The sequence below is a fragment of the Clupea harengus genome, chromosome 5 (genome assembly GCF_900700415.2).
Source record: "Clupea harengus chromosome 5, Ch_v2.0.2, whole genome shotgun sequence".
Lineage (NCBI taxonomy): Eukaryota > Metazoa > Chordata > Actinopteri > Clupeiformes > Clupeidae > Clupea > Clupea harengus.
In genome coordinates, this window is record NC_045156.1 from 1,767,569 (window position 1) to 1,785,639 (window position 18,071).

The window sequence follows — 18,071 nt, forward strand, 5'->3', positions numbered from 1 at the left end:
GATGTATCCCTTTGGTGAAGATGTCTGCAGGTCAGGGAACAGTGCAGTCAGGGTTCAGAGCAGCGCGCGTCTTCTTGGTGACCTGGAACAGAAAAATAATATTTACTGTATGCTACCTCCTGTCAGGTTTTCTTACCTATGCCACCCCCCACCCCCATCCAGCCACCTACCTCTGGCCTGGTTTCTCCCATGTGTGTTTAAGAATGTGGAAATGGGTTATAGCAGTGGTTAATGCATTCCGTATAAGCCATGAGTATCTCATCTCCACAAGATGAATAGAGTCTTGTCCCAGCGAGGTATGTTAGTGCAGGAGAGCTGGGCTTATTCTAATAGCTCCTTTGAAGCATAAAAGATAGGAGCAGCCTTCCTCTTCGCCTTGACCTTGAACCAATTTATATTGTGTTCCACACTGTCCATTTCTCTAGATGCGTGCCTAGATGACAGAGCAATGAAGAATACACCGTCCTCACAGTTTAAATTTGTCCCATGAGGACTAAATAAATAAATAAATCTTAAGTTAAGTTAAGAGCTTACGCCGCCAGAGAAACAAACTTAAGACACAAAGGCACTGGTGCCTTTTAAGAAGTATATGCTGAAAGTGTTGAATAAACTGGAAAATGATGGTCTGTCAGACCTATAGCGTTTTTATAATTTGGACGTTAGAACTCGCATGAAAGATTCTCTGCTCTTTAGGCCCCTCTGAGGGCCTTTGATTCATGCTGAGGTAAGCTCGCCAAACTTATTTGCTGTCATCCAGCAATGGACCACAGATTCATTTTTTTTCCCTCTGCCCTCGACAGGCAGAGCATGAGGCAGTGAACTTGAGTGCTCAATCTAAACGTGACATGGCAGGAGTAGAGGAGAGAGAGAGAGAGAGAGAGAGAGGCAGGGAGAAAGGAGGTTGGAAGATACCGAAATGACTTAAACATGAAGCCCCTTTCCACCCAGAGGCTGTGTGGGTCCTGGCCTCACAGAGGGTACTTGCTCGCATTGCTCTGAAGGTGAATATCTCACCTACACAGCAGACCAAATACGGCTTATCAGTCTTACCTGCAGCTGTTTGGAAGCTTGTTAACTGAATGAATGCTTATTGCCCGGCTCAGGCCTTTGGAACGGGACAGAAATGCAAAAAATCAAAATCTTCCAAAGAGTTCCCACCCACCAACAGAGCCATGAACTACAACCTGGCTCATGCTTATCACAATCTATCTGTTTCATTTTTAAACTCTTTCTCCTATGGGGGAGTGGGGAAAAAAATTAAACTTCTATCCCTCAACTGCACAAGTAAATCTCTGGATAGTAGTTTGAAATCCCACATATATCTGAAAGCAGCAGGCAGTATTAAAGTATTCAGAAACACTTTAGCTCCTAAACAAAAGCTTTGTACCAGCCTCTTAACCCACAAATAACATCATCATGAATGGCAAATGCAAATGAACATGTCAGGGGTACTTTCTCTCCAGCTACATATATATTTTACTACCGTTCAGTCTAAGAGCAAAAGGAAGTCCGCTGTTGTTTTTTTATACATTGGCTCTTAGAGAGGGACTCTATTAAGCCATGCCTTGCCGAGTGTTATCTCCGGGTGGGTTTGTGTCTTTAGCCCAGAGGTGTTGTTTCTCAGGTGCGCTCTCTGTTGATGTTTGCACCTTCAACCCCTCTGAGGCCAGTGGGTCTCTCACCACCAATTCCTTCCCCCCTGGCGCTTGGCCAGCAAAGACTCTTTGTCCCTGGGCCAGCCCTTGCCTTGGCGACCCCCTCACCCCCCCCCCCCCCCCCCCCCCCATCTCCCGTCCTGCCCCTTTGACCGGCCGTCTGGACGTCACAAGCGACGCAGCTGGGCCCCCTTCATTACTGTGAACTGATTAGGACCAGGAGGAAGATTTGGGCGGGGGAGGCATCTGACGTTTTATTTTCTCTTTATGAGAGGGTTTTTAAAAGGATGCAATCTTCCATGGTATTCCCGTCAGATGGAGTTGGGCTCCTTAATGTGTAATGTGCTTTACTGTGGCATCACAGAAGGCGAGGGAGGGGGGGGCGGGTGGGGGGTGGGCGGGGTGGGACTGGAACCAAGCTATCATTTTTATGAAACACCTCCAGTGCGTTTGATATTTTAAGATCTCCCCGGCTGTGTGATGAATAATATCACATAGACACAGTGGCTTCTTAATGGGGTTTGTGTTTTGCTCTGAATGTCGAGTGTGACTCCATTAAGGTTTTCATTAGCACAGATATCATGTTGATGACAGTATTAGTAGGAGTTGGGGTCTTGTTGATGAAAGCCAACACTGTATCTGAGTAACTGCAGTCAGGATCTCCAGGTGGACTTACCTGCAACCCCCCCCCCCCCCCCTCCCTCCTCTCTCTCTTGCTCCCTCTCTGGAGAAGCAATTACTCTTCATGTGGCAGGATGAAGGAGTGGTAGATCTCCAGGGGAGCACACTGCCAAGCCCCTGCTAATTGGTGATGTCAGCAAATCAGAGGCAGAGAGTTGCTCTCTGTTCTCTCTCTCCTCCCCATTTTTTTTTTCCTTTGCACCTACCCGAACCCCCACCTCAAACCCCCCGCCGCCGCCACCCCACCCCACAACATCCCACCACACCCTACCTCCACACCAACCAAATTTGTATTGTTTTGCTTGGTCAACAAATTCCTTAGATATGCATATCAATAAATGTTTTATTCATATGATTGGTACAGTCGGCTACACTCCTTTGTTGCCCTTGTTCCGCAACCTGGCTCAGTCCTTGTTCTGCAACACACAGTCCTTTGTGTGTGTGTGTGTTGTGTGGATGATTTAAAAGTGTTTTGTGTGTTTTTTTTTTCATCTGTTTTTGAAAAGGTGATGCAATTAGGCAACTTGGCCAGGGGGCAGAGGGAATGAATGTGTTTGCCACTGTGAAGTGTGCGACAGCTGTAGACCGACCGCACTCACGGTGCTTCAGAGCGGCTTTGGACGGTGGCGGGTCCCTTTTTTAATGAGACTCTGATGTTAACACAGTAGATGGTCGAGAGAGAGACAGAGAGAGAGAGAGAGAGAGAGAGAGAGAGAGAGAGAGAGAGAGAGAGAGAGAAAGAGATAGAGGGAGGGAGAGAGAGAGAGAGAGAAAAAGAGATAGAGGGAGAGAGAGAGAGACAGGGATTGATCAGTGCCCCGCGTGAAGGAGACGAGCAGAAGGCACTCTCTCACGCACAGCGGTGAGCAGACATGGCCTCCCAAAGGGCGAGTGCACCTGTTCCGGAATAATTGTCTTGCCTCTCTCATTTAGCAACCCACTAAAGATATGAAGCCAAATTTAAATTTTAAATATGGTCCATCCCGTCATGTCAACAGTAAATAATACCTGTATGGGTCATTACAACAGAAGACGCCCTCTAATATCTATCTATCTATCTATCTATCTATCTATCTATCTATTTATCCCCCCCTATCTCTATCTCTCTCTCTGTAAATATATATAGACACACACACACACACACGCATACACACACACACACACACACACACACACACACACACACACACACACACACACACACACACACACTGTGTATATAGTCACCAGGGCTCGGTTGAGGTGTGTTGCTTTCGTGTTGTGCACTCAGCCTGTTCAGAGTTACCAAGGGAGGTGACATGATGCAAGCTTTTCAAATAGGTGAGTAATCCACTTGTGTGGGCTGGGGATGTGTGTGTGTGGGCTGGAGATGTGTCTGTGTGTGTGTACAGTATCTGTAGCCATGTTACCGGTTAATGTTGAGCAACACAGGCTCTGTTTTCATGGGAGAGCTTCCAGAAGGCCCCCTCTCCCCTTCCCTTCCCTTCCCTTCCCACCCCCCGGGCCTGGCTGTCCACTCTGGTAGCCCTGGTGGCCCTCTTTTAGTTCCCTTGCTCAGACCTATGCTGGACCTCTCATGCATATTTAGTGTGTTGTCTTTCTGGTCTGCTAAAACGGGTGGCTCAGACATGGAAACAGGTGTCGTTTCACTGAGGGAATTAATCCAACCAGTATGGACACGTCTGATGCACCCGTCCGGGTGGAAAGAAAACAGAGTCAATTATTCCACCTGAACAGTATGGTTTTATCGATGAGCGGGTGAGCTTGGTGGCTGGCATTCTGAGCTTGTTTTGACTCCGCCACAGAGAGAGAAAAGTCTGGCACCACGTCATTCTGCCGAGCTGGAGGAACTGACACGTGCAGACGGAACACAGATGCCTGCATGCTAACGCACATCCGAGCTACCTGTTGAAAGGCCTGCGAAATGACTTATTTGCATCCTGCTCACTACAATATCTCACCACCCACCAACCACTCAAACACACATAAATCACCCGAAGATGAAGAGAAATAATGCAGACACACACACACACACACACACACACACACACACACACAAACACACACACACACACACACACACACACACACACACACACACACACACACACACACACATACAAACAAATATAGATGTGCCCACATTCTCATGCATGCATAAAAATATAAAAATACAAGGAAACTTTGAATTTGTAATGTGAAAAATAAGCAACATATTGGGTTAGCATATCTTTGAACCTTATAGTGCTTTTAGCAGGCACCTTTCTTGAGCCTCAGGCGATAAGATTGACATGTCATAAACACGCCATGGCAGATGCCATGTCATGTCATTAGTTGTTATGACATTTAATGTACAATGATAGAGCGGTGTCATATTAGCATTTTATGTAATAGTCATATCAGCTGTCATAATGTTAGGTGTATCATGCTGTAATGGTATGAAATATCAAGGGAGCTGTCATGAAAATTACTGATATTATTATATGATTTTTTTGCCAGTGTATAGTGCCCTCCATGACATGTGTATGGGATGGTTATGTCAAACTGATGACAGACAAATAAAAAAGCCTGAAAACACGTACTAAAATTATCATTGTAGGATTATTTTTAGCGGAACAGTCAGTTTTCTTTATCCTCAAGCTACTTCACCCTGGCAGATGTATGCAATGCTCTTTTGCAGATTTACTTGATTGGCAGTCCGTTTCATTTTGCCCGTGCCACTTCACATATTAAAACCAAAGCCAATTGTGGGCATTGCATATACACAAGGGAGACCTCCATGGGTCTCATCTGCATTTAATGTGCTATTGCTCTATAATGGGGTTTCACAAGACACATTTGCTTTGCTACAGCTTTCCTTTCATGTGACCCCTGTGTCCTTGAAAAGTGCAAACTGTTGCTTGTTTCAAGTAAATTGAATTAATCACAGATGCCAAGGGTAATCCCTGAAAATCAAAATCTGATTATTCATTTCCTTTGGGAAGCGGGGATTATGTCTTGCTTATGTCTATGAGCTCTTATCTGTATTTACTGGAGCTCTGTGTGCTGGTTGCCTGTAGAATTCCATCCGTTTAGTCCAATGCGGCGAGTGATAGTGGTATCTGAGCCCGGCTTCTTCACACTTTGTTCCAGTGTTGTGTTTATATTTAAACGGTTCTGTGGTTAAATATAGCCATTGTGCTCAGGCTTTTGCATATGCCATTTTTTTTTTCATCCACAGTTGGGGCAGCAGATGGACTTAGATAGACTGAGTGTGATGAATGGTCCCCCCTATTGTCCAGATATCATCATTAAAATCAATTATGGGACAGCACTGTTGGTAAGAGTTCTGTGGAGTTGTTGTTGTTAGTGAACTGCAGGCTCTCTGCTGCTATCACTGGGCATTACATCCCATTATTCTTTTTTGTGTGTTTCAAACAGGGCTGCAATTAGACAAGAAACGTTTAAATGTCACACTGACCACTTTGCATGGATGAGATGAACAGAACTTACACAGAGTCAGTGCTCAGTGCTCAGTGCTCATTGCTCCTGCCATCCACGCTGCTGTGGTACTCCACTGCTTTAGTTTGACCCTACTTCACGCTGTCCTAACTCACCTTCCCAAGGGACTGGGGCCTGAAATCAAGCTAAAATAACAGTTATTTTCATGTTGCTAGCACTTTTTCTATATAGAATTCAATACGCATCTCCCAAACCCACCCACACACACACAAACACACACACAGAAAGAGTATTTCCTGCTTGTTTTAAAAAAAGACACTGTGTAATTTCAGGAACATGCAATTGGCCAGCGCACTACACACAAAGGCAGGGGCTCGAGGGGCAGGAGCGATTTCCGCAGCGAACCGTTTTGTCTGTCATTGCCTGCTTAAACAATACCTCACAAAAATAAATGCAAATTGTAGTTGTTTTATTCTTTGGGGTGGTGGTGCTTCTGTGATCTCCTGCAATAATGTACGACTGCGAGGAGGCGCTTTTGTTCTGCTCCGAGGCACACTGGGTGGCCCTGCTGTCAGTGGTGTAGGCATAGGCAACAGCAGAGCTCACCCGCTGGTGTTGGGCGAGCCCACTGACCTCTGGTGCTCCAGTCTGTTCAAAAGAACCCCAACTCACTCATGACAAAGTTGGACTCACCTTACATGTTTCGGAATGTACTGCTGTTGGCTTTTGCTGCATTTTCTAAGGTCTCATTTTCTAAGGTCTCATTTTATTCATCACGCATGGGTTTTCCCATTCGGAAGAGTGATAGCAGGGTATGGTTCTCCTCACCTGATCTCAGTGCATTAAACACACCTCTTTGTTTACTGTAGTGCTTACAGGTTATAAAACGAAATGACAGATTTGCAGTCTGTACTGTGATGCTGTGATTGTGATACTTTGCTACGGTTTCATTTGTGCCATGCCTGTTTCCACGCATGTGACGAGACAAAGACAAAAGCAATTATATGGGTTTTTTTTTTTTTTTTTTACAAAGCTTGGCCGCTCTGAAGTGCTTTGCCAAGCCATGCAGAGCCGCCGTAATGTCCCTGGGACCAGCAGATGGACAAATGAAGATTTGATGTCTGTGTCTCTAGCACGGCGAACACAAACCGCAATGGAGGAACACTAACCACCCACCTAATTGCCTGCGCAGTGTCTCCTGTGGAAAAAAAAGGCCACAGGTTGACAAAAGGCAAATGAATACGCATCCGGGGCTGCTGTTTGGTATAAATCAGAGCTGGTCCTATTACAGCTTAAATAGCTTTTGAAGACACGTTTGCACCTCAAATAATTCCTCTGGCTGGCACGCTGTTCTGGCAGGCGGAATTAATTGATAAGTTTGGTCTGCTTGCGGTTTGATTCTCTAATGGTTTACCAGCCCTGGCCCTGTTTGCCGGCCCTGAGTAATTGCTTGTTTCCGTGTGTAAGTGGTGTCTGTTGTTGCGCGAGTAGATCTTGGTGGTGTGCAAGCGTAGCACGTTTGCCTGTACAGATGGGGCGGGCTGTCAGCATATCTAAATAGAGCGCCTGGCTTTGGAGAGGACATTTGCTGTTCATGCTTGGCTTGCCCATGTCTATGTTTTATGGGTCTGTGTGTGAGTCGATTGTGTTGTTGTTTTGGAAGGCTTGTTTGCTTTGGTGGATGTGGAGCTCGAGTCTCGAGAGCTGTTAGCTGCTGTGGTATCAATGGGAAGTGTAATTTTAGCTACACTAGGGGTAGAAATGTATATGTGAAAATGGAGTGCATGAAAGCGTACTGGTGTGTGTGTGTGTGTGTGTGTGTCTGTCTGTGTGTGTGTGTGTTTGTGTGTTTGTGTTGTGTGTGTGTGCAACTGTGTTACCTCATATGCGAATATACATGGTTGTGTATATTTCACAGTGACTGGGTGGTCTTCATGCCATACCACTGTCCAGGTTTTGTCAGATATGAGGTGCACAGTGTCACAGTGTAAATGATGCTTTTCTTTCTTTGTTTGTTTGTTTGTCTCCTGCAGTGGGCAGTGGCCTGCAGAGCCCTGTCTTTACCAAACAGCCCGGCAGCATCGTGTTTCCCGTGGACTCCCTGGAGAAGAGCAGGGAGGTGGTCTTCAGCTGCGAGGCACAGGGCAGCCCGCCTCCATTTTACAGGTCAGTCTATCCACTCCGTTCCTTCCACCTCCACCTGCCTGCTTCCCTTCAGCCACTCATTCTGCAGTGTGCCGTATGAATGTCACATTGAAATCTAACAAGAAAGAGGAAAGATACAGGATCCTTGTTGGTGTGTTGTTGAGTGTTTTTATTGTTCTCTCGTCTGAGCCGTCTCTCTCTTGTGGACCCACTGCACTGCCTCACCTCTTTTTTACATCCTGTGTTCTCTCGCGTGAACCATTTCTGGAGCACTTTGATGTTTTGGGCTCTAAAGCATTCTCTTTCAGCGAATCCCCCCCAAAACCCTCCTCCTCAGACTGGGGAGGACCTGCTGCTGCAGCATCTCTGCGTCTGACATCAAAAATGTTTCCATCACACCGGCGCTTGTAATTGAGCCTCATTTTCAGCTGAGTGTGCAGCGTAGCTGAGGGGTACACACTCATCGCTAATACATATAGAGCCACAAACATTGCTTTTTGAAAACAATATCTCTTTGAATGGAGGAGACGTTTTGAAATCTAATTACTTGTGTAAAAATTACTTAGAGTAAGTAGAGGTTCTGTTACAGCATAGAGCTTCTGTGTTGGCAGAAGACAGGATGAGCTATTGTCTGAAAAGCTCTCCTGAGAGGGAGCATTAGCAAAGCCTTTAAAGCACTAACTTTCTCCTGCTGCACTGTTGAAGCTGCTGCTGACATCCGCGTGCTGCTAGTGTAAGATTATCCTCACATTACATCTGATAGTGTTTTCCCTGAAGAGGGATATAAAGTGTTATAATCTAACAGAAAGTGGGGCCCGCTTCCTACCTCCAGCGAGGGTCTCGCTCTTCCCTGCCTGTATGGTTCATTAGTCTATCGATAGGTTAGTATGTCGTATCTCTGGCAACTACAAGGTTCAAATCAATCATGTTTGTTCACTGAAATTGCAGCTGCGAGATTTAGAGGGATTGGAACGTTTAATACTTGGGATTCGGTCGGCTTAACGGATGACCTAATCAGCTATTTCCTGTCAAGGTTGCTTCGCTATCCTGTCAGGGTCTTCCCCTGCATCTGGTGGAAGATGCCTTCCTGCGGGCAATCACCGACTGTATCACCTTCAGAGTTCATTACCGACCTATCACACTGTCTCAATGGTAGATAATATGTGGGACCTCAGCAAGCTGGCCAGACGACTCCAAGCGTTCATCGGCTGTAGATGTGCCGTGAGGAGCTTCCTTATTTCATTTTTTTCATGTCCTCGTAAATGAGTATGCCTCCCACCACCACCTCTTTTGACATTTTAGCAATGGATTTACATCACAGAAGGCCTAAGATGTGGAACAGATCGTCAAACAGTCTACAGACTCAGGACCAGATGGCTGTGTGCTACGCAGTGTAATGCCTGTTAAAGCATGATTGCATAAAGCACGTGCTTAGCAAATCAGGTCTGCGGTAGAGGGGCCCTGCCTTCAACAGTGGTGGGGTAATGAGATTATAGTAAACCACACATTTGTTTTATTAACTTGATTAGGACTTGTTTTTTCGCAGTCTCTCTGGTACACATGGCATTTAGACATGTGTTCACCTTTTTGCAAACACTGTTTTGCACATTGGAAAGAGCAGGGCAGACGGAATGAGAAACAATTTAAGCATAAGCCAAACATGTTTACACCCTGGAAGTCGAAGGGGAAAGGCGGAAGAATAGGATGAAGTGACAGTTTTTGACTCACCTGGGGCTCAAATTGAGCTATTTTAGATTGTAACGCTTTGTTGTTTGTCTTTGGAAAAGATGTTAAATTCCTTGTGCTATTGGTTGGGGACTTCCCACAGAGGCCAATCCTCTCACTGTCACATGCCAGTACTCATAGCCAGCAACCTCACCTAACCAATATGACAACTGCACGACTATAGATCTTGCACAACAGGATACAACAACCAACGCACCCCTGGCTGGAGTCAGTCGCAACACGTGCCACATGTTGTACCTGGCATCCGTAAAGGCCCTCCTTCACAGTACAACATGCGCTGTCTGTAGCCCACAAGTGCTAAACATAACAACATAACTGCCCAACCATAGAGCCTGAGCGGCAGGATACAACAACAACAAAGCTACCTTTGTGAGTATCTCACTGGGGTTTTCAATCAGTTTTCAATCCTTTATCAGTGTTTCGTTGAATCGGGCTCACGACACCTCCAGAAGGCTCAACCGTGGTGTCTGGCGTCCCAGACCCACCCCCCTCCATACTCATGATGGGTTACAATACATGCCACTAACAGATACAATAACAGATACACCTCTATCTTTTGGTAGAAAGGTGATGATGTAGTCTTCAAAGCAATTCTACACCTCAAACCAGCTCTGGTTGTCATGCCATTGTCTGTTTGTGTGTGTTAAGAAAACACTGCACAGCGTAATGACATTTCATCCATTACAATACTCTGTGTAGGTTATTTTCAGCATATAAATGTATATATACTTCAATCATTTTGACTGTATTGCTATTTGTCTCTACTATGTGTGTGTTTGTGTGTCTGTCTGTGGCTGCGTGACTAGGTGTGTTTACAAAAAAAGGACATCATCAGTGTGACCTTCAAGGGTCTGTCCTCACGCAGTCACATCACGTCAACAATTTGCACAGTGGCCACTTACAAGCACTTGTGTCTCTGAACAGTGACTCACGGCCCTGCCCCTTTCATATCTCTCATCGTTTACTGCACTTATTACCAGCATGAAGTGTCATCAAACATTCAAAGGCAAAGTGTAATGATTTGGGTGCTAGTTAGATGTGTGAAAGCAAACAATCAGTCTTAATATTATAATGATGACAACTGACAATGCTATGCTTTTGCTGTGTGAACACATGAAATCACACAATGTGCAGAACTTCAAAATGAGAACATGTCTTTAGAGAGGCAAACATCAGTGTAACATGTTTAGATGTAATACATGTTAGTCAATATCAAAGTGCCTATCACGCTATTAGTTACCATTTCAGTTATAATCTGAGCAAAATTGTTAATCAATTTCTGGTCAAATATTTAGCAATGTATATTATAGTATACAAATATATTATGTATTTAGACCTGTTGTACCATGCAGTGCTTCAGTGAGGGCTCTGAGTTATGTTAAGTCCACATGCTGGTCCGCCTGCTTTGGCAGACTGCTGGTTGCAGACTGCTGGTTGCAGTCTGTTTTCTTTGTGTGCGCACAGCTCCTCAAAATTTCAAGGGTACTTGATTTTAGCTTAAAGTAACAGTATGCAACCCCTTACCACTTTTTCAATCATACATTTATAGGCAACTGGTACTGGTATCAACTTCAAGTTCATTCTAAGGGTATATGGTCATGTGAAGGAGAGATAAACATACCTGTCATTCCAACTAGCCACCCAGACTATGCACTTTGCAGTTCTGTGCTTCAGGTCAGATTACCCCGCGAACATGTGAGAAATGCTTTCACAGCACGACATTGCCAGCGTTGCCAATAGACACAAGTTAGCATGCTAGCAAGCCTTTCATCAGTGCCAACTGTGCTGTTGTTGGAGTTTTTATGGGTATTGCATGCCTTGTGGGTAGATAGATTGATAGTTTTTGACCAAAACTACTTCCTGCTGCTTTAAGTGAAATAAGCAGCATCCATACCATAATGCGGATTTGCCTCTGGATAGGCTACATTAAAAGCTCTGAGATGATCAAACTGAGTTCTGAGATTTCTGATTTTTTTCCTCCTATACACATCAGGGGTGGGCTAAGACGTAGACTACTGCTGATGCCTCATAAAAATGTTGTAGCTTCAGCCGCCTCGTGTTAGCAGAGGAAGGGAGAGTGATTATGAAGATCTAGTCCCTCATAATCACCGTATAATGGTGAATGATACTTTTTAAGGAGCTGCCAGCACATGACGCTCAACAAAGCATATGTGTAATGTTCTGCTACATTTCACCTCACAATGGCTTCCTCAAATTGACATTTCTTGCACTGAACAGCAGTTACTGATCATTTAAAACATGAGGCCATCAACAAAAACGTCTGCTTTAACCCTGAAGCTCATAATTAGAGTAGTAATAATTTCATTGTATAGTGTAAGGTACTAAAATGTACCATTACTTCATTTTATAACCTCAATTCAACACATTTAAAAAAATATGTCAGACTAATCTGATAGTCTTCACAGAAACCTTCTTTAGACCAAGGACTTTCTGCTTTCATCTTATTCAGGATGGAGGGAGCTGAAGGTTTTGATTAAATGTATGTGCGCCGAGCAGCTGTAAACTGCTGATTAGTCAGTGATGTATAGTCATTGGCATTACTCATATGCGCATACCTTTGATAGCCAAGAGACTTCACATCACCAACTGCTGACAAATAATAAGGTGAAGTGAGGAGGCTGCTTTCGACTAATTTGTTAATCGGTTTTGGAGCCCATCAGGAAAATCAATGCTTTCACTCCCTCTGATTAAATAATCAGAACCAAACAGGCTCTGGCCCCTTGCCATTTCTGGATTCCTTGAAGATGCCTCTCGCTACGGCACATTTTTGGAATAAGCCTGAAAAGTATCTGCCTAATGCTCTTTTTGCTGTTTGGTTAATGGGGTCAAGTCGTTGTACTTGAAATGATGAGTAATACACTTAGGAGGTGTGCATGAATTAAATATTTCTGATGCCTCAGAGGCACTTACTGCATTTACTGTTTGTTATATATGAAGGCCTGATCTGAGCTGTTTTGTGAACTAGGGCATCTGTCAGGTGGGGAGAGGGGTTTCTTTTGGACTAGTTGATTTTGTATCACCGGATCAACCACAATATTGTCATCATGTCACGATGAATGTAAATTATTATCGCTCTTCGTTCCTCGTTCATCAAGGGAACTCATCGCTCAACTGAAATATAGAAACACAGTTAATATTTAAACTTGCACATGAAAATGATAAGTGATTTGATTTTGTTTGTATGAGTATCTTGCTTGATGGATTGTAGAATGCATTTTTAGTGTTTTTATTTATTTTATTATTTGCATTTCTCCTTAAATTAAACCCTTTCTGAATGTGTTTAGAGACTATTAAAAGAATACAAATGGAAATGATGCCACGAAGGTGCCATTATATTCTGTGCTAAAGGCATTCAGCCACGTGTGCTTAGGATTCGGATGATGCATTGGAGGGAAATTGATGCTTATGCAAATATTAGTTTTCTCTGTGGTGAACCATTGCCAGCCATTTGCATCAGCCGATCCAGTGGGTGTAATTGTGTGTGTCTGTGTTTTCTTTTTCTTTTCTTTTTTCAAGGTGGAGGCTGAATGGATCCATTATCGACCCAACATCAGGCTCCCACTACACCCTGTCTGGAGGAAACCTGCGCATCAGCCACCTGAACAAAGACCAAGATGCAGGGACGTACCAGTGCCTCGCCTCCAACTCTTTTGGGACCATCATCAGCCGAGAGGCGAGTCTAACCTTCGCATGTGAGTCACAATCCTTATTCTGTCCTTATTCTGTCCCCCCTCCCCTCCTCTCCCTTCCCTCCCTTCCTTCCCTCCCCAGCCCAGACAAGCAGCAGATGCCATGTGCGAAAGCGTGCGCGTGACATGAGGGATGTTGCCGCTGGAGTTTCTGATACCTCCCTGTGGCCCCCGTTTGATAACGTGATCAAAAAGGAAATGCTTCCCTGTGGGCAGATAGCTTGCAGTGGCGTGGCCCAGAATCTGCCCTCTTGTCAGCATGCAGATCTTCTTCCTTGATAAAAAATGGATGCCAAAAAAAAACAACATAAAATAAACCCTCACATTTTAAACTCACAGTCACAATCTCCTAGGGCTGGTATCGCTCTATGACACAGTGCAGTTTTCTACCCCCCATAAACATTGACCCTACACCATGCTTGCTTGCATTACCCCCCAAAAAAACTTGCAGCCTATCAAAGTAGTTTGCCAGAAAGAGGCTAGTGCCCAAGCTGACACGTTGTAATTTGATTTTAATGTGGTCTTTAGATTAGTCAGCGGGGATATTACTGATTGACTTCAGACAAAGCCTGACACACACACACTGCGCAGCAATTTGTTTGTCAAGATTCTCTGTTATTATTTAGCATTAGATAACCTGTCCATTGAACACTGGAATAAAATTAGCCAAAGCATCATTACGACACCGTTGAAAGGCACTAGCTGACTGATCCGTTAACGGATTACAGTCCATTGGCTTCTCCCAGTCTTTTCTTGCAGTGATCCATTTTGTTGAAGTGATTTGATGCTACTTAACCGACGGAGCATCCTGCCTCTGAAATGACGCCATTGACAGTGGTTTGAGTGATGGAATCCTAAGTCCATATGCGCACAGACCAAGGCCACTGGATCTCTGGCCCGCCATCTGTTTGCTCCCCCGGCGCGCGGCGATGTTCCCTCCACACCAGGTCAGATCAATCCCACTCCACTGGGGACCCTCCACTGTCACCAGCGGGCAGGCAGATGGACAGTTCCATCAATCGCACGCCGGCAACCCTTAAGCCACGTGTTGGAGACTAAGCGCCATCCATCTTCTTTATTGCTCGTGGTGCGGCTTAATTAAGTTATGCACGATTGAATGGCAGAAGTTCAAGAGACTATTTTAAATCCAAATGTAAAAACTGGCTAATATTATAAGAACGTGACGTCGGAGATTTGTTGTAGGATTTATCAGAAATGAGAGGATCTCCTGTCCATCTTGTGAGGACTATGTCCGAGTATTATCCACGTTATAAACTGCTTGAGTGCATGTTCGGACTGGTTGATGGCGCGTACTGGATTGTCCATGTACCTGAGAAGTTCTAATCAAGATAGGCATTCTCTTTATAAATCTTGGTGAGCAGAAGTAGTCACGTGTCAGGATGAGGGATGAGGGATTTGTATTGCACACAGAGGCATTTCCAATACCTAAGTAATGCTGAGCGTTTGTTCAAATCAATAATGTATTCAGCCTTTGAAGAGATTGAGCGGATACTGAAACATGACATTGCTCTTCCCGTGGAGTTTATTATGCATATTTCTCCAATAGGGTCTAAAGCAAAGGGGTGGGACCGAGATAAAAGCATATTTAATAATTATTTTTCATGTGTTTGACCTTGTCAGCTTGAAGTGATAAAACAGGACTAAGAGTAATGAACAAGAGATATGTTTTACGTCCTTGAGAGAGAGATAGTTTCTCGTCCCTGCGTGAATTGTGTTGCCGTAATTGCACTGATATTGAAAACCTTGTCAGTAGATGCATAGGAAATGAGACTGTCATTGACAATGCACTATGCTGATCAGACCAAGGTTTCTAATGCAGTAATTAGGACCGGGTATTGAGGACTGCTTTTAATTTAAATTGCATTGCTGGTGGAAATCATGCATAGTTTCCTAATCATGTTTTTTATGTATAATTGCTTCAGTGAAACACCAGCTAAATTAGTGTGTGCTATCAGCTTGTCTTCACCATTGTAATGTTTTTATTTTTATTTTATCTCAGCGAAGTTAGATATAAAAAAAATAAACATAATGTGCAGCACAGCATGTAATTCTGATGATCATGAAGATAAGTTCTAAACCCATGACCTTATTATAATCAAATGCCTATTGCCATCTTAAGATTCAAGTTTTCTTTCCTTATTTTAATCACAAGACTATTGTCATCTTAAGATTCAAGTTTTATTTCCACGTCCGTAAGAAGACCCTGAATCCCTGTGAAATAACTCAGGAAATGTAATGGCTGCAACTCACCAAATGTCTACCAGACTTGGGATTTTTCACTGTCTGTAAAGCTTGCCAAATACAATGCCAGAGACCAGCCCTTTTTCTTCACATGTCTTATTTTCTCAGGTTTTTCTAAAGGCGCTGTCAGAGTGCCAACATCATTGCGTTTAAAGGCTCTCCGTGGTGACACTTTTACTAAGCCACCCTAGTACCCTTTCACGCGCTCACTGAACGAACTCCTCTGCTGTGGAGCTTAGAGTGCAGTAAATCTGCGTCTTGATGTGGGTGGATTTAATAAATCGCACATCGTTATGGCAGGACAGCTCACTTGAACTTATAATAAGTTGTGCTGGCATTTAACACACTCCTTTCGCAGAGATGCGATCATCAGATTAATTTAGAACGCTGAGTGTACTTTAATGCCATGTCACTTACGCAAGTTTGGCACCGGGTGTTGTTTTTTTTTGTCCTTTGTAGTGGTTGATTTATTGTAATTGGGTGCAGCCATTTTTCATGCCATCTCACCCCTGACAATGCTGCTGATCTTCACAAACAACACATTCCTCATCATTTTTAAAATATTGACTCTCAAGGGCGTCACATCAGCCAGTGTCTGAACAGCATCAAGTGCCCGGTTAATAATCAGCAGAATGGAATCAAGTGCTTTCCAGTGCCTCCTGAAACAAAAACAAAAAAAAAACGGAATTCATATTTTTTCAGTGCAGTGCACTAAGCCCTATCTATCGCTGTTGCTTTTTTCTGGGGCAGGGTGGATTCTCAGAGGTGTCCCTTCGAAGCCCACACTTGACAGGGTGTGCTTTTATGATCTCCGCCGACCAAAGAAGAGCACACGCCGGTCCAGCTGCGTGTGTTCAGAGGGGTGTGCATTTGGCACAAATATACGTCCTCTGCACTGGCCCTCCCTCTCCCCACGGGTGCTTTTTAAAAGGCATCAGCTGCATCCAACCCAAGAACCTCTGCTGAGAAGAAGGGCTCTTTGAGCTTTTTGTGCAACAATGGTTCCTTTGCTCTTTTTTTGGTAAGGAGGGGTTTCTGAGAGGTGTACTTTATCTACATGGAGTAGATTTTTGGGAGGGGGGATGGTGGTTTTGGTCCATCTGGATGTTGGTTTGGTGTCCATAAATGCACTGGGACGTGGACGATCAAAAAAATGGTCTTTGGCCCATACCGTGGAGTGATGTACCCCAGGATGCTTTTATCTCAATCCAAAATGATCCCCAAAAAAGATACTTCATTTTAATTAATTCACTACCTCAGATGTCTAATGCCTTTGTCCACTTTGTTCTCACTGGCTCACAATTTTCTGACTTCTGTGGGCCTTTTATCTAACATACAGTTGCCCAATCACATGAAAGTGGGTTGCAATGGGACTTGGAACCTTTGTTGCCATGCCCAAATAAGATGCTGCGATGTAAGAGCCACCTCAAGGGCTGACGTTAATCAGAAATTTGGTAGGAGCATCTTTGTTCTTTCTTGAGTCATCTCTAGTGTCCTGATTATTCTGTTAAAAAAGTACACTAGGAAAACCTGTTGTGTCTTTTAGAGTCGACTGGGTGTTACGACTCTGTCTGTACTCTTTCTCATCTAAGTCTTTCATGAAACATTAAACATATTTCTGCCGCTTTACCATACAGTTTCATTAATGGCCAGGCAAGACAATAAATTCAAAGGAAAAAAATTATTATGGAACTAATTTTCATTTTGGAAATTTAGAGCTTCCCCCAGCACAGGTGGTATCATTTTGTAATCGTCCTTCTAACTATAAGCTGGTAATTGAAGCTCCTTGGAAGCAAAAAAAAGGGCCATTAGATTACTCACAAATTATTTTTTTTAGACTTTCTCATTGCCAAGGTGGATGGACAAAAGGGATTCTTCATTGCAAAAATCTCATTTTAATCTGTGTGGGAATGCAAGAAATTGCTTTTTCTAATAGGCCTAAATAGCCTCAAATTACCATTAGCAAAACTGGCTTCCTGGGACGAAAGGTGATTTATGTTTTAAGAAATAATTAAAGCTGGCCTCTGAATAGACTTGTCCCTCGGCCAGTATGACAGATATTAGCTGACCTTATAGTAGTCTAGTAGGCTAGTTCTTTTGCATTTAAATCTGCTCCTGAAGCAGAACCAGTCAGCCATGTGGTCTCCCAGCTAAAGAGATCTTTAGCACGAGAGACTTGCCATTGATCAGCACCAGATGGAACGCATTCAATCCTTCCGCCGGCGCTCAAAGTGAAACTACAACATGGAGGATATACTCCACCTATAAATAACATTGAATTGAATACTGGGGGTTAATTGGAGTTAATATTTGGGGATTCATCAGTGCGAGCGCTCCCACTTTAGATAGCATTCTTCATCTCTCACATAATGATTGCACTCGCTTGCTGGTTCTTAAATAGAACCCCCCTAGTGTGATTCCATACCGAAAG

General features: G+C 43.9%; 1 protein-coding gene across 1 annotated transcript in view; it reads left to right on the forward strand.

Annotated features, from left to right (window-relative positions):
- Nucleotides 1–18,071, forward strand: part of cntn4 (contactin 4) — a 97,575-nt gene that overhangs the window by 20,715 nt on the left and 58,789 nt on the right. Inside the window, exons 3-4 of the mRNA XM_012838633.3 lie at nt 7,811–7,943; nt 13,206–13,381. Of these exons, the coding sequence (XP_012694087.2) occupies nt 7,811–7,943; nt 13,206–13,381 (309 nt within the window). The remainder of the gene's footprint in view (nt 1–7,810; nt 7,944–13,205; nt 13,382–18,071) is intronic.